This window comes from Sturnus vulgaris, chromosome 28 (assembly GCF_052056855.1).
Source record: "Sturnus vulgaris isolate bStuVul1 chromosome 28, bStuVul1.hap1, whole genome shotgun sequence".
Lineage (NCBI taxonomy): Eukaryota > Metazoa > Chordata > Aves > Passeriformes > Sturnidae > Sturnus > Sturnus vulgaris.
Window position 1 is genome coordinate 4,091,597 of NC_142270.1, and position 24,109 is coordinate 4,115,705.

General features: G+C 49.0%; 1 protein-coding gene across 2 annotated transcripts in view; it reads right to left on the reverse strand.

The window, feature by feature from the left end:
• Positions 1-21,462, reverse strand: part of DPYSL2 (dihydropyrimidinase like 2) — a 53,814-nt gene extending 32,352 nt beyond the window's left edge. The window contains exons 1-4 of one of the 2 annotated variants that reach the window (XM_088179828.1): positions 21,446-21,462; positions 20,737-21,103; positions 7,168-7,256; positions 5,702-5,886 (exon numbers count right to left, since the gene is read on the reverse strand). In XM_088179828.1, coding sequence (XP_088035954.1) covers positions 5,702-5,886; positions 7,168-7,256; positions 20,737-21,087 — 625 coding nt within the window. In that variant the 5' untranslated portion in view covers positions 21,088-21,103; positions 21,446-21,462. Of the gene's footprint in view, positions 1-5,701; positions 5,887-7,167; positions 7,257-10,457; positions 10,932-20,736; positions 21,104-21,445 lie in introns of those variants that run through there. The other variant, XM_014885175.2, reaches the window with a different exon arrangement.
• Between the last annotated feature and the right edge of the window lie 2,647 nt (positions 21,463-24,109).

The following is a 24,109-nucleotide window of genomic DNA, read 5'->3' on the forward strand; positions in this document are numbered from 1 at the left end:
ATTGACTCAAAACCAAGCCAGGCTGGACTGCAGAGGTTTCACAGGACTCCAGCCCAACAGCAGGGCCAGTGATTTCACCTTTCAGCACTGAGGCAGCATTAAACACCTCCCCACAGCACAGCCTCCTGCATCACCCCAGTCCTCGTGTGCTCCTCACAGGAGCCTGTTCCCAGCACACAGAGGTGGCAAACAACAGCTGCAGCCCAAAGGGTTAAAAAATAAAAACAAAAAAATACCCTCAGCACACACAGAAACACAGAACACATCTGAGCTCTGCACAGGTGCTTCCTCCTGTGCTCTCTGGCAAGGGACATCAAGGGCTTGGCAGATGCCCATGAGCCCCCCTGGAATCCCCAGCAGAACAATGGGGGATCCCATCCAGCACTGCTGGGAGCAGAGCAGAGGCTGCAGCCTCAGGGCAGGCAGAGCCTAATGGACTTAGAGGGGTTTAAAAGCTCGGGAAGAGCAGCTCACACCAGGGAACTGCCCAGCCCTGCTTACAGCCCCACTTTCTCATGAAGGATTTGAAGCCTGCCCTGAATGAAAGGTGCAAACACAGCAGCAGGAAGCTGGGAGCTGGTGAAGTGAGGAGATTTAGGGTGAATCAGGGCCAAGACTGGATTTGGGGGGTGTAAAAAGGACCAAAAGGGGCTGGAAAGAGGAGGGTGAGGGCAGCAGGGACTCTTCACTCCTGATGCCATTATTCCAGTCACAGAGAGCAAGGATTCCCACTCACAGAAATCCCCAATAACGTGTGGACATTTTCACTCCGTTTCTGAAGAATTAAACATTTCTTTGGGGCAGAAGAGCCACTGCCAGACAGAGAAAGGATCTCCAGAGACAGGGCAGCCCGTCTGCAGGGCTGGTCCCAGGGCACAGTTCCTCTTTTATCTCTGGGTGCAAAGAGAAACAGAAGTGGGGCTGGTGCCTGTGGAACAATGCAGTGCTGTGTACACACAGCCAGGGACCTGGGGACACACTGCAGCTCTGTGGTCGCTGCTCTTGGATGCAAAACACTTGGTTTTATAATTCCAGCTCAGCCACAAGTCCCTGCCTGACCACTGCTGTCACCTCCTTCTGTCTCTGCTTCCCTCCTCTCACTGTTTAGACTCCAGACCAGCACAGGACTAACCCTGATAATATAAAATAAATGCACCCAGTCAGGTAGAATAGGATCTAATCTCCACTGCTGGGTTTAAATACCACCCCACACCCTCATCCTGTCTAAACCCCACTTTAAGCTGAGACTATCACAGAGTCTGATCTCCTTTGGGGCAGCTCCATTCTGTGTCACACTCAGATCAAAACCCAAGAGGTGAGGAATCATTGCTGACTGGAAACGTCTCCTTCCAGCAAGGTGGTGATCTTCAGGATGACGTGGGAGACCTGCTGTCACCTCACTTTGAGTTTGACTGCAGCTCAAACCCAGCTCAACCCTGCCATGCTGCCCTTGGGAGCTCTTTAATAGCAGGGTCAGGAATTAAGGAGCCAAGAGCAGCCCATGTGAGGCTCCCCTTCATCTCCTGAACCTCCCAAGATACACAGGCTCCCCTCCCCAGCCTTCCCTCCCCATGTCATTAGGATAACTGCTGCTCAAGTTCAAAAGGCTGCTGGCTTCCAAGCCACCAGGCCAGAAAAAGCTATCATTTCTCTCACTGTAATTTCCCTCTGTGATTATAACAGTGGTTGACTGAGTCAAGAGAGGCAATGTCAGCAAGGGATTTCACCCAAGGCCAGCAGATACCAGAGGAGAAGCAGAGTCTGGGAGGAGGGGTCCAAATGTGTGTGGGAGCTGGCCTGGATGGATGGAGCTCTCAGGGGGACATTAAACAGGCTCAGGGATCACAGAGCCAGTAAATATCCAGAGCTTAACTTCTTCATCCCCTCTGCAGGGCTGGGAGCAGAGAGAGGCAATCCTGCCCCTGCTCAAATCAGGGGGAGTTTTTCCACTGATTTTGATGGGGATTTCACCCATCACAGTTAATCAGCAACCAAAGCATCACCAGACTGTGAGGGGCCACCCTGTTCCTCCTCTAACAGCTCCAGGGCCTGGGTTATATCCTGGGTTATATCCTGGGCTCTTCACCCAGCTCAGGCTGGGAAAACAGGGCTCAAATATTGCTGTGTCTTGTGCAGAGCCAGGGTTGGGCTTTGACAATCCGTGGGGGACCTTCCCAACTCAGGGTGGTTTGTGAGTCGATGAAAAATGCCACTTTTAGCTCACCAGAACTTTAGCCTCTTGTAAGGGACAGCTTCAGACAGAGTTCTTTTCCAGAACTCTGGAGGACTGCTCTCTTTCCATGGAACACAAGGGAGTTTAGGGAAGGGACCAGAACAGGTTGGAGCACATCTAATACTCCTCTCTCCTTCAAAATTCTCTGTAGAGCATTCTGGAATTCTCCTTTCAACTTAATGCCCAAACACTGCATTCTGACATTTCAAAAGGGCGAGAATCCAAGTTTTTTTTTCCCGGACCAACATTATCCTAAAACCCACAGGGAGGGCAGTTCAGCTGACATACCCACAGCAATATTATTTTAAGGTGGGGACTGAGAAAAGGACCGTGCAAATTGTCACTGCAGAAAAACAAAGATATCACAATACGTCATTTCAGGCAAAACCAACTCTTGTTTGTTCCTTCCTTAGCAAAGTCAGCTGGAGCCTTGCCTTTGGCACTGCAGAGGGGAGAGACAGAAGGATCATAGCTGGAATTCCTGCTCAGATGGCCTCAGGGGAGCCAGCAGAAAAAAGAAATCAGCCCAAACTCCTGAGTGGAGCAACCTAAGGAGGGCTCAGGAAAGCAAAGCACGGAGAGACAAAAGAGCAGATGTGAATCCTCACCCCCAGCCCCTTTTCCCTGGTGGGCAAAGCCCTGGATTGGAGCTGGATCTGCCTCCCACCAGGATAAATCCCTGCTGGTGCCACAAAAAAACCCCCACAATTGTTCCATCTGACACCAGCACCCATCTGAGGCTGCAGGGGTGAATTTAGAGGGGAACAAGCAAAGGAGGAAAGGGATTGGAAACAACAGGTGACATTGCTGTCACCTTGGATGGGTCTGCCGTGAGAATGAAAGGGGCAACACGGAATTTCTGAATTTGATCTGAGCTGAAAATGAGCTCCAACAAAGCAGATCCTCCAGGTGAATTCCTGGCACTGCAGATCGATGCCAAAACTCAGCAAAGTCAGAATTTTACTCACGATTTTTATGAAAAAAAAACAAACAACAAACCATCAGTGGAAACCTATCCAAGGTTCTTGATTCAATGTCACTGAAAACTGCATGCAAAATAAATACTTCCCTAAAACGACTGTAAAGTAAACAGCCTTAAAGTGCCTTTCTGCACAAAAATGTGAAACAAATTGAAGCATGAAGCTGAGGAAGCTGCTTGTGTGCCCAACGTGCATAAAGCAGAGAAACAGATGGAGTAAAGGTATTTGCAAATTAATCACACAAAGTTTGCTTAAAGCACTAATGGGGAAATTGGGTGTTTTTTTTCCACAAACCTCACATTCAAAAAGAAGTGGTTTTCCCCTAAAAAAGACTGAAGAACACACACAGCTGGATACAAACCCACAGAAGGAGCAGATTCCCTTTGCAAAATCCCAGCATTTAAAACACACAGTGAGATAAGAGTGGCATTTTCAGGCTGTAATTTGTGATATCATGAATCCAGTTCACTAAATATTCTCTTTATCACAAGATAAAAAATGGTGTGACCCACCACAAGTCTGGGGAAGCCCTAGGGCCACCCACCAAGAGTGTTCACCAGGGCTTCACTGTGGAGAAAACCTTTATATTTTGCTCAGAGAAAGGTTTCAGTTCTACTCTGGATCATTCATCCTGCTGATTCCCACCCAGCAGAAATGTTCCTCCATCATCTTATTTAATCCAATTAGTCCTCACTGCACTCTTAGGAAGATTTTTTTTTTTTTTTGGTTGTTCAGAGATTATTTTGTATTTTGGTGTCTTAATCTGAGATACTCAGGAAGTTTAATCACCAGCCTCCTCTAAATGATTTGCCCATGGTCATAATCCAAATTATGCTCATTTTCACAGCTGTGGAAGGAGAAATTGTAAAATGGGGTATTTTCCTCCCACCTTCCTAACTCAGAGAAGCCAATAAAGGCAATAAATATTTACACACATAAAGGATTTCTGAAATAGGAGGCACTGCAGAGGTAAAATTAGGCAACCAAAGGCTACTCCAAAAAAAAAAAAATCTGCCAAACCAATATCTCCTTTCAGAAAGTGCCACTGAGGGGAATAATGCTGCTGAAAGGTCACATGCAGATGACAGAGAATGTTATTTGGATCTAATTCAACTTAACAAGGAAAACAAAATAATTCAAGTGTGAACCAGGTGTACTCCTAAAAAACCAAACGAAATCAATGAACTGAGGCCGAAAATAAAAAAATCATTTCAGTGCTATTGATTTAAATTGACAGTAAAGATTTGAAGGAGAACTGGGCATTAGTGTGCACAAAGGGACCATCCACATGCTGGGTGAGGTTATCAAACCTCACACTCTGAAGGGATAATGTTATGAACAATAATTTCCTGAATTATTTTAAGATTTTTTTTTTGAAGCATCAGGCCAAGACCTATTTCCAGCCTCCTGCCAATCAATTCTTGTCCCCCCACCAGTCCATCAAGGACTGCTCCCAGCCAAGCTCTGGGAGATGAGGATGCTCCAGTCCATGCAGAGCTTGGTTTGAACTGAGGAGAGTTAAGCTGGCTCCTGGCTGTGCCTAAGATCTCTTTCTACTCATGGACTGGACAATAGACACTAAAACCTGCTCTGAACCAGCTTCTTTTATTCCTCTGTACCTGAACTCTCCTCCTGTGGAATGGCAGCACCCCAGAGTACATCAAAGACTGGGAGATGCTCAGATTTTGGATCACTTCACACCTTTATCCCTCATTCCCACATGCAGCAACAAAGCCTGGGATACTGTGGAAGATTTTTACACCTGATCAGCTGCCCCACAACAGAGGGGTTTGGTTTTTTTCCTCTGGCTCAAACAAGGTTACAAGGTTAAGACTTGTTTGTGGAGTTTTAAGATTCCTGGCCAACATAAGCAGGGACAGATAGACTGCAATTCATTCCTGAGGCATTTCAGAGGCACAAGGGAACACCAAGAGTGTCTAACCCAGCTGCCAGCACAGCAGTCAGTCTGTCTGTCTGTTTTATTTTGAGGTATTTTCACTTCACAGTTCCTCTCTTTCTCCAAAGGAGGAGATGAGCACAAACAGAGCTATGTTAACAGAAATCCTGGTGGCTAAAGCAGATCCTGAAGGAAGTTTTCAAAGACACACCAAACACTGGCATCAGGCTTGTGGGTGAGAGAAATACAACAGCTATCCCTCCACAGACAGGGGACCAAGGCACAGGAATGTGGGGGATCTGCTCCTCACTCTGAGGCCAGAGGTCACAGTGACACTGCCTCCAGCAGGAGCAAACCCAAAAACCTTCTCAGGTCACATCCCCAGCAAGGGAAGGCAAATGAAATGAGTGACAACTGCAAGATGGGGAAATCCTGGGGTCCTGCTTTTCCACCCCCATCCCCACAAGCTTTTCCTGGAAGCCTGGCCACACATCACTCACTGCCCCAGAACAAGGTGACTCCCACAGCTCCTGCTCTTATCTGGGAAAGAGAAAAGCCCAGCTTTGCTGGAAGAGGAAAGCAGGCACTTACTGATCATGGTGGTGCCCCCAGCCAGTGCAGCCTTGGTCCCTTGGAAGAAATCATCAGCAGATGTCATTCCCTGCTCTGGCATCTGGAAACGGGTGTGGACGTCGATCCCTCCAGGAATCACCATCCTGCCGTGGGCCTCGATGGTTTTCACTCCCCCTGGCACGATCAGGTTCTCCCCTATTTGCCTGGGGGGAGAGAGAGAGGTTTGGAGGAGCAGGTCAGGCACAGCCAGGTGAGCAGCCTGTGAGCAAACAGCCCTGTGCTGCTGCCTGCTTCCATATAAAGCAGCATTTATAGCAGCACACACAGGGCTCAGGGGGGGTTTATTCTTCCCGTGGAGGCAGCTGCAGAATGGTGAGTGAAATGTGCAATTCCTTCAGGATTTTGGGGTAATATTAAAGAAAGGAAAAGAAGGAGCCCCTCTGGTAGGGGCTGTGCAGGTCATGGATGATCACTGCACCAAGCACAGCTTTACTGGGGCTGGACTTTTTTTAAGCAGCAGCTCAACATTTTATTCCAGCTCAACACTTGATTCCAGCTCTCTAACAGCAATTTCCATGTTACCATTGGTTTGGGAACACTGGAGGAATTTTTGCTTCTGTATTTTCTACCTTCCTCTCATGTGTAAGTATTACAGAGTCCCTGCACAAACATAAATTCAAGCAGATATTGGTTAGCAAATTCCTGGTGAGACCCTCAGAGGTCTCTCCAGTCCAGCTCTTCACAGACCTATTTCTGAGCAGTGCAGTAGTGGATGCAATTAATTAGCTGTCTCTGGCTGGCTCCTTTAACTTTTAACCTTGATTTAAAAAGCACATGTGCTGGCTCTTTAGCCAGAACTGGAAAATTCCTTGTTTGTAACCTCTGGCTTGTCCGTTTTTTCCTAGGAGTAATTTTCCAAAGAAATCTGTAACACATTTAATGTGCCAGGAACACATGTTTCAGGCCTGGAAACACAGAAAGAGGTCAGAACCTCTTCCACTACAGGCTCCTTTTTTTTTTTTTTTTTAATTTGAAGGGGGGGTTGGAGTGATCCTTGCATCACAGACCCAGAGAAATCAGCACTGCAAGAGACTTGCAGAGGTCACCTAAGTCCAGCCTCCAAGCCTAAAAGAGAATTAACTGTGTTAGGAGGCTGAACTCTGGATTCAAAATATCTGAAGTCATAACTCAGTGAAACTTTACAGCACAGATAACTTCAAACACATGTGTCATCTCAGCATGGGGCTGCTCACATGGCTAAAATTAAGCACATGTAAGTACCTCCTTGGAGCCAGCAGGGTTTGGGCCCAGTTGTTTATTTATTCAACACCCAGCTTTTAAAGCTGCTTCATTAAACACCAGGATAGATGTGGAAATATTCATTTTTCACTGCACTTTAATAGAGCTGTCTGAGATGAAGCCATTGCAGCCAATCTGCAGAGCATTTCTGTACATCCCCAACCCCACCATGAGGCTTCACTTACTTTATCAACCCATCCTCCATGTAAATGTCTGCATAGAAGGACTGGTCGTCATTAACTATTTTACCACCTTTGATCAAAAGACGATCGCTCTACAACAAAAGAAGCACAACACAAGACACAATTATTCAGTGGGAGAGCTGACAGTCTGCAGTGTCACTCCAGAGATGAAAGAGGAGGCAAAGCAACAACCTCTGCATTATTCACCAGCACACATCAAAACACCAGTCAACCTCTGCACTTTCAACTGCAGAGATAAAAATTCTTTATTTCATCTGCAAGGCCTTTCATCGTTGATGATCAAAAAAAAAAAAAAAAAAAAAAAAAAAAAAAAAAATCAGGATGAGGAAAGAGGTGTGCTCCAGTGGTTGTCTACTCTGGCAGCTCCACTCCTACCTGAAGCTGCCACCATCACCTGCAGCAGCAGCAGCACTAAATAACACTTGCAGGGATGTGTTAGAACCACATCTCTTCATATTTTTTTTTTTTTTTCCTGCCTTGGTTGTACACAGAATTTCCTATATGCACCCACACAGTGGAGTCACTGCTTGGCTCAACGTTGAGTCAACTGCTGTCAGGGAAATGGCCCAAAAGTCTGTTGCCAGGGGTTACACAACACAAACAAACTCCTTTGGTCCAATTCAGTGATGCTTCGATGCAGTGGATCAGGAGCACCACTGCAGAAGCAGATGGAAATGTGTAAGTGTTTAGCAAATTAGGGTTAAGGGTAGGATATACAAAATGGTTACTAAAATTCCCTCAAATTAGAAGACAGTTTGGCAGGAACAGGAAGGTAATTATAAAAAGGCAGCTATGAGCTAGTGTGATTTTATCCCAGCCTAGGTTACAGCTTGCTTCTGCAAGATTTTAGGTCAAAAACAAATGTTGGTTTTTGATTTTTTTATTTTTGCAGCAGTCATAAACCAGAGTGAAACCCACTGCAGAGCTCCTGATGGGGAGGACAGTCAGAAGTGGCTGCTCCATCCACCTGGTTCCTTCATTCCCCACACCACTGATGCATTTTTACAGCAGATGAATATTTAAACAAAGCACATACATGCTGTGAATCTTGCGTTTAAACCACACCTTTGGCCCTCAGAGCTGTGCTTGTACTTACTCTGATTCCTTTTCCCCTCCTCACAAAAACACCTCTGGAAGAGAACAAAGCAATCCCAGCACTGGGGAAATGAAAATCTGGACTTTTAACTCAGAGGTGCCATGGACTTATAGAAAAATATATTTAAGAACTAATAGAAAAATACACATAAAGCAGTGACAGGGCCCTGATTTTGAGGTGCCAACTCCACTGGTCGAACAGAAGAACTCAGGCATTTTCCCAAATTCCTCATAATGAAGCTGGAAGAGTTGGAGCACCCAATCCTCAAATGACACGGCTCTTTTAACACCAAAAGGGCTCCATGAATTGCATCAGATACTGATTTATATCCATCTTTTATATCGTTGCTTAACATCCAGGAGATGTCAAGTCCATCTCTCTCCTTTTCTCCTTCTCCTCCCTCCTCCTGCTGCAATGGAGAGTTCCCCTGGATAACGCCACCGACTTCAAATACAAAGAAACCCCCAAAATTTAAATTTAGGAGCTGCTGCAAATGCCAATAAGCCTGAGTGAATAAATGTGGGGTGTGAAAATTGTCTTTCAATACCAGCCTCCCCAACAAAGTGTCCTACATGTTTACCATTTCCAGAAACACTGCAGTGTGGATGCCCACCTCCAGTGCAGGCTCCTTGTGCCATTAAAATGGGAAAGCCTGGCCAGGGATGTCACCAATGGCTCAAGTCCTCACACTCTGGGCATCAATTAGGGAAGGAGAAGGGAAAAAAATAGATGTAAAGTGGCCACAAAAACGCAGCCCTGGAGCATTTTAATGATGCTTCTGGCAGTAACCAGGGCTGCTGCTGGGCTCTTGAGAGGGCTCTGAGATCAGGACGAATCCTCCTGCTCATCTCAACCACCTTGGAGACAAAAGCACACGCAGCTCGCATCCCTGCGAGGGCCTGCCACCAAATCTGTGTCTGCTCAGCAGCAAAATCAGGGCAGACACACATCCATGATCCTCCTTTTTCCAGCGTTAGCCTCGGTTGACAATCCCAGGTTTGCACAACAGCAAACGAGAGCAGAATCTGATTTTTCCTAGCCCTTTGCAGGAGGACTGGGTGCACAGAACAGAAATCAGAGCGTTCAGCCAGAAGAAAAATGCGTCATGCTACTCCTGGCCCGTGACAGGGATTCAGCAGGAACCCCCATCGCCCTTTAAACAGAGGCAGCTTTTTAAACTCTTTACCATCGGACTCTCGGAGGGAAACTGACTCCCCTCCGCAGGGAAAAAAATAAATAAATTAAAAAAAAAAAAAGGATGCTCCATTTATCAATAACCATTTTGCACAACCCCTGCCTTCCTTAAGCATTTACATTGTACAATCCAGAGACTCCTGCCCAAAGCCGACACGTCAAAGCCCCGTTCCAGAGCTCCTTTTCCTGCCCCCGAGGATGAGGAAGGAGGACGGGGAAGGGTGTGTCCATGGGGAAGGTGAGGAACCGCTGCCAAGGATTAAAAACTCCCGTGTCCAAAAAAATAAGCGGCTCCAGCAGCCCGTTAGTCGAGGATATCTTACGTAACCCAAAGTTGGTACCCTTGGATCTGCAATACCTGCCCTAAATCGGCTCCCACAACCAGGAGACCGAGGGAGGGCTTTATATAACGGCTCCTTCCCTGCTCCCCCAGGATCGCACCGAAACCTGCGCCTTGCCAGAAGCTTCCCGGCGACAAAAAAAAAAAAAAAAAATTAAAAAAAAATAAAAGGCGATCCTGGAAAAATCCCCAGCGCCAGCCCGGCGGGGATCGGGCTCTGGAGCTGATCCCCCCGCCCGGAGCCGCCCTTGGGCGGGCGGGGATGGAGCCCCCCGGGCAAACACCGAGCCCCTCCCAGGCACAGCCCGAGGGTTGGGAGAGCCCCTCCGAGGGCAGGGACCCCCACGCCGGGCACACCCCGAGGGCAGGGACCCCCACGCCGGGCACACCCCCCGAAGGTGCCGATCCCCCCCCGCCGTGGCCAGCGCAGCGCTGTGCGGGGCGATGCCGCCGGAGCCGCCCCCGGGCCGGGGCTCGGCTGTGCGGAGCGCGGCCCCCCCGGCGCTGCAGCGCAGGAAGCGCCGCATTATCCGTGATCCCATTATCCTGCCCCAGCCCGCATCGCTCCGGCACACAAAGGGCTCCATCCCCGCGCCTTCCCCCTCCCCCTTCCCCGCCGCTCTTCCCCCGCGCTCCACTCACCGTGATCCGCGGAATGTTTTTCTTCCCTTGATAAGACATCTTGGGAAATCAACCCCCGATGTGTTTATTCGAGAATGTTATTATTATTATTATTTTTTTTTTTTTTAAAGAGAAGCGCGGCGGCTGCTGCACCGCTATTGTCTCCCGCGCAGCAATTGCGCCGCAACCTCCTCTTTACCAGTGTGTAGATAAAAAAAATTTAAAACCCCACTAAAAAAAAAAAAAAAAATTAAAAAAACCCAAAACAACCAGAACAAAAATAAATCCCCCGAGGGCAAAATCACTGCGATCCTAGGGAAGGGGAGCAGGGGGGGCGCGGGAGGCGATCGCTGCTCTCCGCAATGGCAGGAACGGGAGCAGCAGCCAGCCCTGCGCGTCTCCCTTTCTTCCCTGTGCCCGGAGCCCGGCCCAGCCCGGCCCAGCCCCGGCAAAGCCCGGCCCAGCCCAGCCCAGCCAAGCCCAGCCCAGCGCGCCGAGGGGCGGGAGCCGCGCATGCGGGCCCCGCCCGCCCTGCTCGCCGCGCCATTGGCTGAGCGCCCGCGGGGATGCAAATGAGCGGCGGGCTCGGCCCAATGAGAGAGCGGGGGACGCGCCGGAATGCAAATGAGGGTGGGAGGGGTGCGCGGTCCCGGTGGCGGGGCTGGAGGCGTCGGGATAGACCGGGATATATCGGGATATATGGGGATAGACCGGGATATATCGGGATATATCGGGATACACGGACCGGGATCCATCGGGATACTCCAGGCACCGCCCGCCCGGCCCCCCTGCTCCACCGGAACGCTGCCCGGAGGCCCCGCGTTAGTGAAGCTGCTGCGCTGGGCGGGGCTCTGCGAAATGATTCCTCCGGGGGATGCGAACAGCCCGCTTTATTCCCCGCCAGGGCTGCGAGATCCCCCGGGAGATGAGGGAATGATCCCTCCGTCCCTGGGGGTGCGGACACCCACATGCATCCCCAGCCAGGGCTGCATCCCCCGGGAGGAGAGGGAACGACCCCGCTGTGCCCGGGTGTGCGAGCATCCCCATCATTCCCGGGTGTGCGGACACCCCGAACATTCCCAGGAGTGCGGACACCCCGAACATTCACTGCTATTCCCAGGTGTGCGGACACCCCCAACATTCCCAGGAGTGCGGACACCCCGAACATTCCCGGCTATTCCTGGGTGTGCGGACACCCCCATGTATTCCCTGCTACTCTCGGGTGTGCGGACACCCCCAACATTCTCGGGAGTGCGGACACCCCCAAGCATTCCCTTCTATTCCCAGATGTGCAGATACCCCCAACATTCCCTGCTATTCCCAGGTGTGCGGACACCCCCAAGCATTCCCTGCTATTCCCAGGTGTGCGGACACTCCGAACATTCCCAACATTCCCGGGTGTGCGAGCACCCCCAACATCCCCTGCTATGTCCAGGTGTGCGGACACCCCCAAGCATCCTCTGCTATGTCCAGGTGTGCGGACACCTCCATGCATCCCCTGCTGAGGCTGCATTCCACCGCAGGAGCAGCGGGAATGACCCCCCCCATTCCTGGGGACACCCCCTCATCAAGAGCGGAGGATGCTCGGTGGGGAACTCGCTGTTTTCCATCTTCTTTGTCCTACCCCACCCTTCCTGGCGCTCCCAACTAGCAAATTTGGGGAGGGAAGTGATGATTTGAAGCCGCTCCTGACCCTTTGTTTTCCCAGTCTGCCTTCTCCCACACCTGGTCCAGAAAAATCCAGCCCGGATCCAACCCCCCCACAGGTCACTAACCTGGAGCTTTAGTGCCAGGGAAATGTGGGCTCAGAGCTACGCACCCGGGCGTGGGCATCCTCTCCGCTCCCTCGGGCCATTCCTTACTACTTCAGTGCTGCCAACTCCGTGTTCCATGTTTCAGTCACACTTGGAGTCAAATTTCTCAGTCCCTGAACTCCATAAGCTGGTACTTCAAGGAAAGAAATGCATTAAATGGCATAAATATCTCCTCGTTGTTACAGTGCACTTGTCCCAGTGCAGGGAAGGGATCCGTGGCCAGGCAGGTTCCTCTGACATCAGCTGTGCTGGCCTAAGGTACAACACACTTTTTGGAGAGCTCAACTCCACAAATTCGCTTCTGCTTGAAGGTTATAACTGATAATTAATGATCAAAGACTTACCTTCTTCCCTCAATCATGATGAATTTCACATCACATCTTTGCCTGCCACTGAATTGTGATCTCTACATACCCAAACACACCGTGCACAGCCAGTAAGAAACGAGACCTTTGGGCTAGGAGAGCAATAAATCATTATAAAGACAACATCTGTTCAAACATACTCCTATCAGGACCTTTTATGTTCATTTCTTCACAGGAAGCTCTAAAGAAAATAGTGAAGTTTTTCCTGGGTATAGGTGGGATATCACACGACACTTAAAGAACTGATATATCAATCAGTTAATATCCAATATAACACAACACTTAAAGAACTGATATGTCAATCAGTTAATATCCAATTAGCAACAAATGAAAAAGCAGTTCATTACGACAGTGACAAAAATATTAATTTGTCTGCCTCTAGGGTTTATTTTGATTTAATGATTAGAATAGACAACCCTGAATGAGTTACCCTGAGCCTCTGATGTGTGCTTGGAGAAGTTTTGAAACGTTAGCATATTTTTGCTCAGAACATGGCAGCAAGATTCTACATCAGGTCTCTAAATTTAGACAGTGCAACTGTTCCTTTTTTCCTCTTTGATGCTTGTTTTCCTCCTCAGTTTCATATCTCAGTGGTTCCATGCCTTTTTTTGTAGGTAGGAGTGTACCAGAGAGGAATCACACACTGCCCAAGGTTGGGAGCTGGCAGCCAGGCCTTGGGCAGTGGGTCACCAACACACCTAGAGCCCATCTCAGCTGCCCAAACACACATATTTCAATTATTTTTTTTTAATTTTAAAAAGGCTTCCTACTGCAAATGGGCTTAATTCAGAGCAGGAGTTCTTGAACATTGAATATTCCATAAGTTGCATCAAGCAGTGACTAGGGTCAGAAAGCAATAACCAATCTTCAGGTGACACTTAGCTTGTCTTTCTCAATCACCTTGTTGCAAGAATCTAAGTAGTACAGAATGAAATAAATTCAGAGATTAAAGTTATTGAAGATGCAACACCTATGCAGCACCAAATTTTAAAAACTTCCATGATTTAGGACCAGAATTGAGCTCCCAAGCATGTCCCTTATCTCCATCACACCACACCAACATGCCCCAGTTTGCTTTGCTTTTAGCATTGAGCTAAAAGGTTGTCAAAATATGTAATTTAAAGATTTCAGTAGTTGCAAACTGGCTCGTTTAGCCTTGCTAAACAAAGAGGAGAAATGGAAATTGCCTGCTGTATGATCTCACATGAGGGGAGGTGATCAGGAGGGGAGGAGAAGAGCTAATGGACAATGTTGGGATGAGAACAAGTGGGGAACAGCCTGGAATTACTGAGGTGCATCTTTTTGGTTGGTTCTGATAGAGCTTGGAGCAATCTGGTCCAATGGAAGATGTCCCTGCCCATGGAACTGGGTGAACTTTAAGGTTCTTTCCAACCCAAACCATTCCATGATTCTCTGAGTAATTCCTCTGATAAATCTCTAGTTTCTGCACCAATTCCCCCACAAATTAAATGAAGAAAAGTAACTATTTATGAAACATCAGGGGCAGGAGTTGGGTTCTTTGTTAAAAGAATTTAACTTTGTCCTTAAATCCTGGCAGGGCTGCTACAGCAGTGCTGGGATATTGTGAGAAGTGATGGGATTTCTGCATAATGCTGATGCACTTTGTCTTCCACAGGTCTGTTAATGCCCACAGGGGGCTGAACAGGCTAAAATTAAAGGTGTCACATTATTGACACTGCCTAATCGATGCTAATAAAGGGAAGGACAGGAGTGTCCCTGACCCATCCTCAGACTTCAGCTACTTGGGGGAATATTGGCCAGGACCATCATCAGCCCTTCCTGCTCAGCTGCTGCAGCACTTCTTGGGAGGCTCTTGGCAGCAAAAAAAACTTATTTCATGTTAAAGGAACATATATATGCCTAAATTTATATCCTGCAAAGGTCTAGAGGGAAAATGGCACAGGAATATGAGAATCTCGGTGATAATCTATGCTAAAATCATCAAAATAAATCTATGCTGGAATAAATCAACACAGGCATCAGTGGAAATCAATTTACATCAACTCTGAATCTTAACTCACAGATTCTGTGAAATGCCATAAAGGGCTTGGAAAAGAATTTTATTCCCACTGTGGAATCACAGGATGGTTGGGAAAAGAAGCATTAAAAAGAGTTTCTTCTTCTTCTTCTGTGGAATTTTAGTGTAATGGCAACAAAGCCCAGAGAATTTCAGCAACACCCAAATTGCTTCTGCTCCTACTGAACACTTAAAGGTGTGTCCACAATGGCATTTTGCCATGAAATTAAAAAAAAAAACCTGCAAATGGAAATATCCATTTACAAGCTTGATGAAAAGAGAGATCTGAGATGGATTTAAATAAACTGGGCCAAAAGAGCTTTCAGGAGTTCACCCATCAGGCCCTGATATCCTGTCATGATCCTGCCAGTGCCAATTGTTCCATCAGCTCTCACTCTCAATGATTTTAAAGTTTTCCTCTCTGGAGGAATTTTCTGCTGTCATGATCCAGAACCTCCTGCATCCTAGAAGGTGCAGGGAGGATTAAATCATAATTATATACATGGCAGGGGGAGTTACATCTGTCCTTCCCAAAAGATGATGAAAGAACTCTCCTTTATTAATCACTGTAAATTAAATTACTGAGGGAAGTTGTACTTGACAACGGGCATCTCTTGTTTTATTATCTTACAAGAGAAAACTAAAATTAGGAGTCATGGCTTAGAAATGATCATGGGAGTCAAACATGTCACTATGAGGAGGTAAAAATCATACAGCTTCTCAGAGAAACAGCCTGATTTTTTTGTATACAGATTCATATTTTATGAGGGTAAGATTCACTTTCTAGCCACACAAACAGGTCAATCAAAATGTACATTCGATCTGCAAATTAAAATTAACCTTCCAATTGATTTGCTTTCCTTTAATATCCAGAGGACCCTTCAGGAGGCTCAAAAATCGCATTTTAAGAAGGCTGTTAGTGTTGGAGTATGTTTCTTGGAGGAAATATCCTGAGCACCATGATGTGAATTGTCCTTAAACAATCCCAGCAGAGTTAATTCCCCATCATGTACCCAGCAATGAGCCAGGCTCTCTTCAGGGTTCTAGACAGGGATTGCTCTGTCAGAAAAAAAATGTGCTATTGTCTCCAAACCACTCACAGCCACATCCTGCCTGACCTGCACTACAGCTAAATGCAGAATTTCTGGAACAAAGGCATGGGACATTCAGGTCTCGCTGTCACTGCCTCTCCCTTTCACCTTCTGGCACCTCCAGGCCCATGGGAGCCCTGGCTAGGGGCTTTTTTTAGTGATTGTGCAGTTTTTTATCATTACAATCCCTTCTCCTTCCCCAGAAACCCACAGGGCAAAGCATCAGGCTCTGAGCCACTGCTGTCCCTGCTTGTGCCAGCCAGCTTTGCCTTCCTCTGAGCTGCAGGATGATCATGACTCAGGGAAAAAAATGGAGTTTTGACCTCTGTTCTCCCACCCTGAGATTCAGTCGTGCTCTCTGGGAGGGGATCACAGAGCACGACTTTGATAATCACACAGAAGTGCAAAGAAATTTGGGTTTTGGTGCCTTTCTGCTCCCAAACGTTGTTGTTTAATCAGCTAAGAGAGTTCATGAGAACACACACCCCAACCTCACCTGAACTTTGACAATGTCATTTCCCAGCTTTACCACAACACCCCAGGAGATACTCCCAGATTTGATGTGCCACGAGACAGATGGGTGGCACAGGGAGTCAGACACAGCCCTGCAGGTAAAAAACCTCAGGCAGACACTAAATGACTGCTCAGCACCTACTAAAACCAGATGGGGTCTGTTAAACGATTCCAGGGTGGTGGCACAAGGGTGGCACACTAAACTGCCACTCCCATGTGCCACTAATTGCATTTATCCCTAGGGATAAAACCTGAATCCGTTCCAAATTGAGCAGGGAGATCTGGCTCCAAGTGTTTCAATTTTCCCATCAAATCTTTAGCCCAAATATTACATTGGCCCTGTATCAAAACCTTCTGCTCATTCCTGCATGAAAGTGTGGTATTGGCAAATTCTGCAAATAAAACCACTCCACAAGACACCCATTGGAGGTATGGAACAGCAGCAGTGCAGAACTCTGGCTTTGAGAAGAGTTGAGAGGATTTTGGCATTTTTGCTCCTCACTGTTGGTTTTTTTCCCCCCACAAATCATCCTGACCCATTGGAAGAACATGCAAGTCATCCTCCCTTATGATTATTTTGCAAGCAATGATTGTCAAAACAAGGCTAGCAAAATTGCAGGCATTGCAACAAATTAAACTCAGGGCTGCATTTCCAGCTGTCTGGAACAGCTCCTTTGTTTTAGACAACAGTTCCATTAATGTTCCAGAGTCTGTGATTATTTGAGCTCTCAACAACATCCTGTTATTCATTATTTCTCTCCAGGAATGAACAGCCATGATCCTGAGAGCTTTGAGGTTTTAGGAAAAAGTCCAGTCATGTTGTAAGCTTCATGACAGTGTTTTGCAAGCGACTTCTATCAATTCTAAAATAAAAACATTTTCCTACTGCCTGTTTATTCATTGTTGTTATTTGTTACAATAGGCTTTGTTGGTTTAGAGCAGCAGTTTACACACAGTGCTCTGGGCTTCCCAAAGGGCCAGGAACTGTTTTAAGGGAGGCAAAAAAGGAATGTAAAGGTGCACAGGGGAAACAGCTGAACCACTGGAGTAACAAGAAGAAGGCAAATGAAGAGAGATCTGGGATCCCAGGTCCTGTACTGGTATTGAAGGGTCTGAGCAGCTACTCAGGATCTCTCTGCAAACCAGATTAAAGCCCTTGTGATCTCTCTTGCAATCAAACCTTGCTCTTCTCTATAGATATTCCCTAAACTACCGTTTCAAAAATGAAATACTGACCAAAAAATGTCAACAGGCGAGAAAGACAAAAGGAATAGCAATAGATATGGAAAATCTGAGAAGTACACTAGGAGAAATGACCCAGCTCAATCTATCGATGGCCAAAGTTTTTCAAACCCCAGATGAGCGCTCCTCTCTCAAGACTGGTCATGTAAGGAAAAGGAGAATATTGCCCTGGGATGCAATTCCAGCTGTGCCTGCTCTGGGACCAGGAACCTTCCAGCTTCTGCACTGAGTAGAGAAAGCAGAGCTGAAGGAAAGGGCTGGAGCCCCAGGAGAGGCTGAGGGAGCTGGGAAGGGGAGAAAAGGAGGCTCAGCAGGGACCTTGTGGCTCTGCACAGCTCCTGACAGGAGGGGACAGCCGGGGGGATTTGGGATCTGGGAACAGGGACAGGAGGAGAGGGAACGGCCTCAGGCTGGGCCAGGGGAGCTCAGGGTGGGCAGCAGCAGGAATTTCCCCATGGAAAGGGTGGGCAGGGATTGGAACTGCCCAGGGGGGTTTGGATCCCCATCCCTGGAGGTGTCCAAGCAGCTCCTGGAGGTGACACTCAGAGCTCTGGGATGGGGACAAGGTGGGACAAGATTTGGCACAGGTCAGACCTGATGGTCAGGGATGGCTTTTCCAAACTGGATCATCCTGTGGGTAAATCCCACGGCAGAAAATGATCTTGCAGGTGCACAGCAGCTCCTGAGAGCCAGGCCAAGGACCTCCTGCCCCACTGAAGGAATCCCACATCTGAAGATGATGCTCTTGGCACATCCCAGTGTTGGGGTCAGCACCCAGACACTGAAGCAGCAGCTCCAGAGACAGGAACAGCCCAGGCAGGGAAGATGAGGAAGGTGAGATGGGGAACAGGAGCACACTCAGCTCCCCAGGGCCTGGCAGCTGCCAGCAGCAGAGCCTGGCTCTGAGCTCAGCTGCAGACCTGTTGAATTGGCCACCAGAGATGGAGCTGCTGGAACTGAGGCCGAGCCTTCCTGGTGCCTCCAGATGATCTTAACCCTGAATTATGAGGCAGCAGAGCCCAGGGGCAATTCATAATGGATGGCTACAGAATGTCCCAGGCAGGACAGACACAGAGAGATCTGATTGCCCTTATCTTGCCCCACAGAACAATATATTGTAATTTAATGTGGAATAATTACATCCCCTTTTTTATCCTCTTGACAGCTGAGACCTCAGAGAAAAAAAATATAAAAAATAGCTTGTCCATGTTGCTTTCTTAACTGTTTCAAGGGGGATTAAGACAAGATCGTTCTATAAGTGACAGAAAGGATGACTGAGTTTTAAACCCATAAAGCCAATTTTACTTGCTGAGGATTTAACCATTGATTCAAGCTATGGGTGCAGTCAGTTGGAAAACCAAAGCTAAAACATTCCTGCAATAAATTCCCAATCCATAGCATGACATTTATCCCAAGAGACTGCACTCACCCAATGCTCACCACCCTTCACAACACAATCCACTGGCATCAGTGTTAAATAAAGCTAATGAGAAACAACACAAATGTTTTGTACCAGCCCATTATTTCATCCCTTCAGTTAACATTTAGACAATAATCTTTAAAAATAGAACCAAAAAAACCACACTTAAAAATTATGAATATTCTCAGTGGATTCTGATTTTTGAACACTGTTGTACTTAATTTTTTATTATACTGCTACCATTTCACCAGAAAATAATTGATCTTTTCAGAGTTAATGTATATCCTGCTTATACTTACGTCCCACAGGACAATTAAAATTAGCTCTTAAAATGTCATGAATTGCAGAACCTTTGACTCCCCAAGATGGAAAAGCCCTTTATTATTGAAATGCACCTTGATTCATCCAACAAGACTAATTAAAAATGGAAAGTTACTGCACTGATAGAGACTCCAGCACGATCAGGGCAAAACTCAGACATCTGCAGTGGCAAAATTTTTGTTTGGGTTTGGAAAACCAGGTTTGGAGCAACGTGGAGCACGTGCTCCTCCTCACTGGGGCTGGTGTGTGGGAATTCTGAAAATCTGTGCCTGCCTTTGTGAGCTCTTTGTAACAGCAGTGTTCACATGTGGAAATGTGGCTGGATGGAGGCCTCAGGTCACTGCAGCAGGGGCTGGTTTGGGGAGGATAAGTCTCTAGCTTATGTTTTAGAACTAATACATTCTATTAATTTGTATTTTTGTATTACCTCCAGTAATACTTCACATTTGTGAAAGCAGGAGAAAGTGGTGAACTAGCCCATATTCTGAATTCCAGGCCCAACATATACAATCCATATCAGAATTAAAAACCAGAGGGCACATCCTAGGAACAGCTGACAGAAGAAAGGGCTGCTCTGTACCCACTGGGAGACTACTCCGAGAAACTCCTGCCCCTTGCCAGGAGTTTAGCAGGCTGCTGGTGGCTGCTTCATTCATTCATTCACTCATTTCTGCTCTTGCAGCCTCTGCCAGCATTGTCAGAAGTGTGCACTGAGTATTTCACAGCTGAGTAAATCTGGTTTAAATCGATTTCTTGAGGAAAGCAGATGGGCATGGTCAGGCAGATCTATGGGTTCAGTGGGTTTTGCCTCTGGAAGAGGATGGGCTTTATTACACCCTGACAAATCCAGAGAATGAGAAGTATCTGCAGCAGTCTTAAAATCCTGGGAGGAGTTCTGGGTTGCTACGAGGATGCCACATTCCTGTGAAAGTCCCAGATCTTCCCGAGTCAAAAATTCCCACTGTAGCCAGCAGCCCTGCTGAAAACGGGCAGTGAAATGCAGCTCCCAGGGGTCACTCCGGAGTCGCCCCTGGAAGAAGCCTGCAGGGATTCGATCCCGGTAGGTGGAGGCTCATTGATGCTCTTTGCTCACAATCACGTTTCTGTTCCGTGAGCTGCATTCCCTGCCTGGGTGGGGCATTTCCCTACCTCCGAGCTGGGGGAATCGCCCAAGAAACAAAAAAGTCGCTGTTTCTGCCCAGGCAGGAGGGCAGGGCGGGGTGTTTGTGGGTGCGGGGGGATCTTTCTTCTTGTGCCCCCCTCTCGCGGAGCTGCGGGGAGCTCAGGGACAGCGAACGAGCTCTGGAGGGGAGGCTCTGCCAGAGATGCTGTGCCCAGGGGAAGGCGGGGGCTGCCATGGGGATGCAGGGACATAAAAGCCAGAGGCTGCAGGTGGAGAGGATCCGTCCTCTCCGCAGCCTATCGCGTGCTCGAGCTCACCACACACACAATATACATATATATATATAAATATATCTCTATATATGTGCACCCACCTTGTCATTCAGGTTCTGCAGCGCCTCCTTCCCCGTGGCACTCCTGATCTCCACCTTTCTCCCGAATTCAACAGATGGTTCCCCTCCCTTCCCGCTCTGCTTGGAATAGACGGACGGAGCATCCGGACCCAGGTGGGCAACATCCTTCTGCTTTGCCACCACTTTGTTACATCCGCGGCCCACCGAGAGCGAGTCGAAGTCGATGGTCTTGTTCTCCAGGGAGCCTTCCACAGGGCAGAACATGCCACAGAATTTCTGCCGGGGCTTGGGACTGCCCGAGCCCAGGTTTTTGAAGAAGGCTGGCACTTCTTCTTCCTCGCCCTGCCGCCCGTTCTGCTTCTTCTCAGCCATGGCTGGGGTGGTCTGCCTGCTCAGGGGGAATAACAACAGCGGTAACCAGGAGGATCCTGCACACACACAACACACACACGGAGAGAAGAGGTGGGGGGAAAGAGGAAAGCGAGAGGAAAGAGACGGATCTGGGTCCTAGAGATACGGCAACATCAACTGCAAAGGGCTGTGCCCGGCAGGTCCCCTGTCCCCATCCCCAGCCTGTAGCTCGCTCTCTCTCTTTGATGCAGCGCAAAGTTGAGGCAAGGATGGGGCAGATCCTGCTGCAATAAAGGGAGGAGGCTTCAAGTTCCCAGCATCCAGATGGGGAGGGAGGGAAAAGGAGAGAGAGGAGGAAAAAAAAAAAAAAAAATCTCACTCTGCAGCAGAAACTGAGGACTGCTCCGGAAGTGATGCGAGCGGTGAACTGGCAAATGGACTCGATCAGGTTGGAGCAACAGCCCCCATGACACCCAGCCTCTCCCCCTCCCCTTCCCCGGCGTGCGGATCTCGCTGCTCCAGGAGCTGATGGGGACCGGGCGCCTCCTCCCCTCCGGCTGCTCCGCTCGCCCGGGCAGGGCAGAAAGGGGCTCTGCTCTGCCTCTGTCCCTCCCTTCCTCCCCCCAGCCCCGTGCCTGCCTCCCCGAGCCCAGCAATGGTGGAGTGCTCCGGCAATCCCATTGTTCCTCACTTTTCCCGGCGCCGGCAGCCGGAGGGCGGGAGCAGCCGGGATCGCAGCTGGGCCAGCGGGGCTGGAGCAGCAGAACGCTGACTCAGCTTCCTGGGGATCCTGGTGCAGACCCTCACAGGGGGAAAAGGGCTGAGGGACGGCACCGGAGAGAGGATGAGAAACAGAGACCGATGGCAGAGGGGTGTGGGAACCGGGGGAAAGAGAGGAAAACGAGCTGGCAACCCGGACTTACCTCCAGGAGCAGAAATTAGTGACCTTGCGAGTCAATTAAGCCTCTGCAGTGCCAGGAGACCCCGGTTCCTCCCTGCGGGAGATCGGGGGAGGCAGCCAAAGGCAAATACGGCGGAGGGCAGGTTTCTCTAGAGGAGGAGACAGAGCAGCCCCGCACACAGAATTCCTGCCCGTGGTGACAGTGACCCTGCCATGGGGGCGAGGGGAGGTGGGGGGGACACGGGGGCAGAGGGGACACGGGAGCAAAGGGGAGATGGGGGCAAAGGGGAGATGGAAGGCAAAGGAGAGATGGGGGTAGGAGGGAGATGAGGGCAGAGGGAAGATGGGGATGTGAGCAGAGAGGAGATGGGGAGGAAAGGAGAGATGGGGTAGACAGAAGATGGGAGGTGGGGGGAGATGGGCAAGGAGAGGTGGGGGCAGAGGGGAGATGGGGGGCAAAGGGGAAATGGGGGATGGAGAGAAGATGGGGACAGAGAGGGTGGCGGAGAGGGCGAGGAGAGATGCGGCGCAGAGGAGATGGGGAAGAGGGAAGATGGGGGCAAGGGAGAGGGGATGAGGTCAAGGGACAGACAGGGGCCTGGGCTGATCCCAGCTCAGCTGGTCCCGGCTCGGCTGATCCCGGCTCAGCTGGTCCCAGCTCAGCCCCCGGCGCTGTCCCTTCAGCACCACCCGCTCCCGCCGGGCTCTCGCTGCCCCTTCGCTGCTGGGCCCCAACCCAGCTCCTGCTCAGCGTGCCTGGCATCCTCTGGGATTTATTCCCCGCTGTTTGTACCCAAAGGAGCCCCTCCAGGCCCGGCCAGGTGCAGGGAGGGAGGGCTGGGCTCATTCCCAAAGGGTTGGTTCGGGCAGAGCCCACCAGACCCTGCGAGCCTGGACACCCTGGGGACTGGGAGCAGAGCGGGTCTGGTCACAAAGGTAAGAAGTGCAGCACATAATAGGTCGAGCTTGGCTGTCTCCACCTGATAATACGTTTTTCATGTGTGATTTGGGGCCCTCAGGATAATCCATATGCAATATTTGTGTTGGCCAAGCTCAATGGCCAGGCTACTTACTCCCATGCATTATTCATTGATAGGCATCTTTGCACATGCATACATTAATTGTTAATTGAGAAGCATCTGTGTCCAAATGGCTACCAAACACCTTTTCAAGATTAAAAAAAAAAAAAAAATCCAAAAAGCACTAAAAGAAAGATATTGAAGGTTTTTTTAAAAATAACAATTCCAGAGCCATCTCTCCCTGCAAACCACACCCAAATCAAGGCAGTTGTATCCAAAAGGTGTAAAACCACCAAAGCCAAGGTCACAACTGAGCAAAGCCCGGTAATAAATGCACAGTGCAATGATAAAAGACTCCAGACTAAAAAGAAAAAAAAAAAAAAAAAAAGCTTGCAGCTTGGCCCTGAAGGATGAGGATGATGTGCTCTGGTAGCTAATGAAGGAAGGAGGAATCCAAAGGCAGGGGCTCTCCAGGGAAACATCCCCACCCCCTTCCCCTCCTGGGACCCTCCCCGAGGACCCAGCAGGGTTAGAGCCACGCTGATCTCAGGTGCATGGCTGGGCACTGGAGCCCCAGATGGTCTCTCAGGTACACACAAGTGCTGTTTTATTTAAGGCTGATGAATATTAATTGTCACAGCACAGCTGATCAGGCAGCACCGGAGCTGTGACTGTGAGTGCTGGGGAGGCTCCAGCCACAGGAAAGCCTTGGAGTGGTTGTGTTGACACGTTCTGCAGTTTGCTGGGATTGTGGCTGAGATTTGTTTTCAGGGACAGCCTGGAATCCCGAATGCAGCTCTTTCATCCCTTGGCACAGCCCTGGGGATGCTCAGATGGCCACAGGCTCTGTGCAGGGTGGGAAGGATCTGCCAGGAAAGGCAGAGGCTGTGCAGGGATCCAGACAGGAATGAAATCCTGCAGACAGGACTGAACCTCCCAACGTCTGAGCTGGTGAAGGTCACTCCCAAAAGCTGAGTTTTCCTGCTGTACAGATCTGACTCTTTTACAATAACCCCACAAAATACAGACAACCTCACACTGAACATCCATCTCCCAGTGCTTCCCCTCTCCACAGGCACTCAGGACACCCTCAGCACTATTTCAGTTTTTTGGAGGTTTGTGT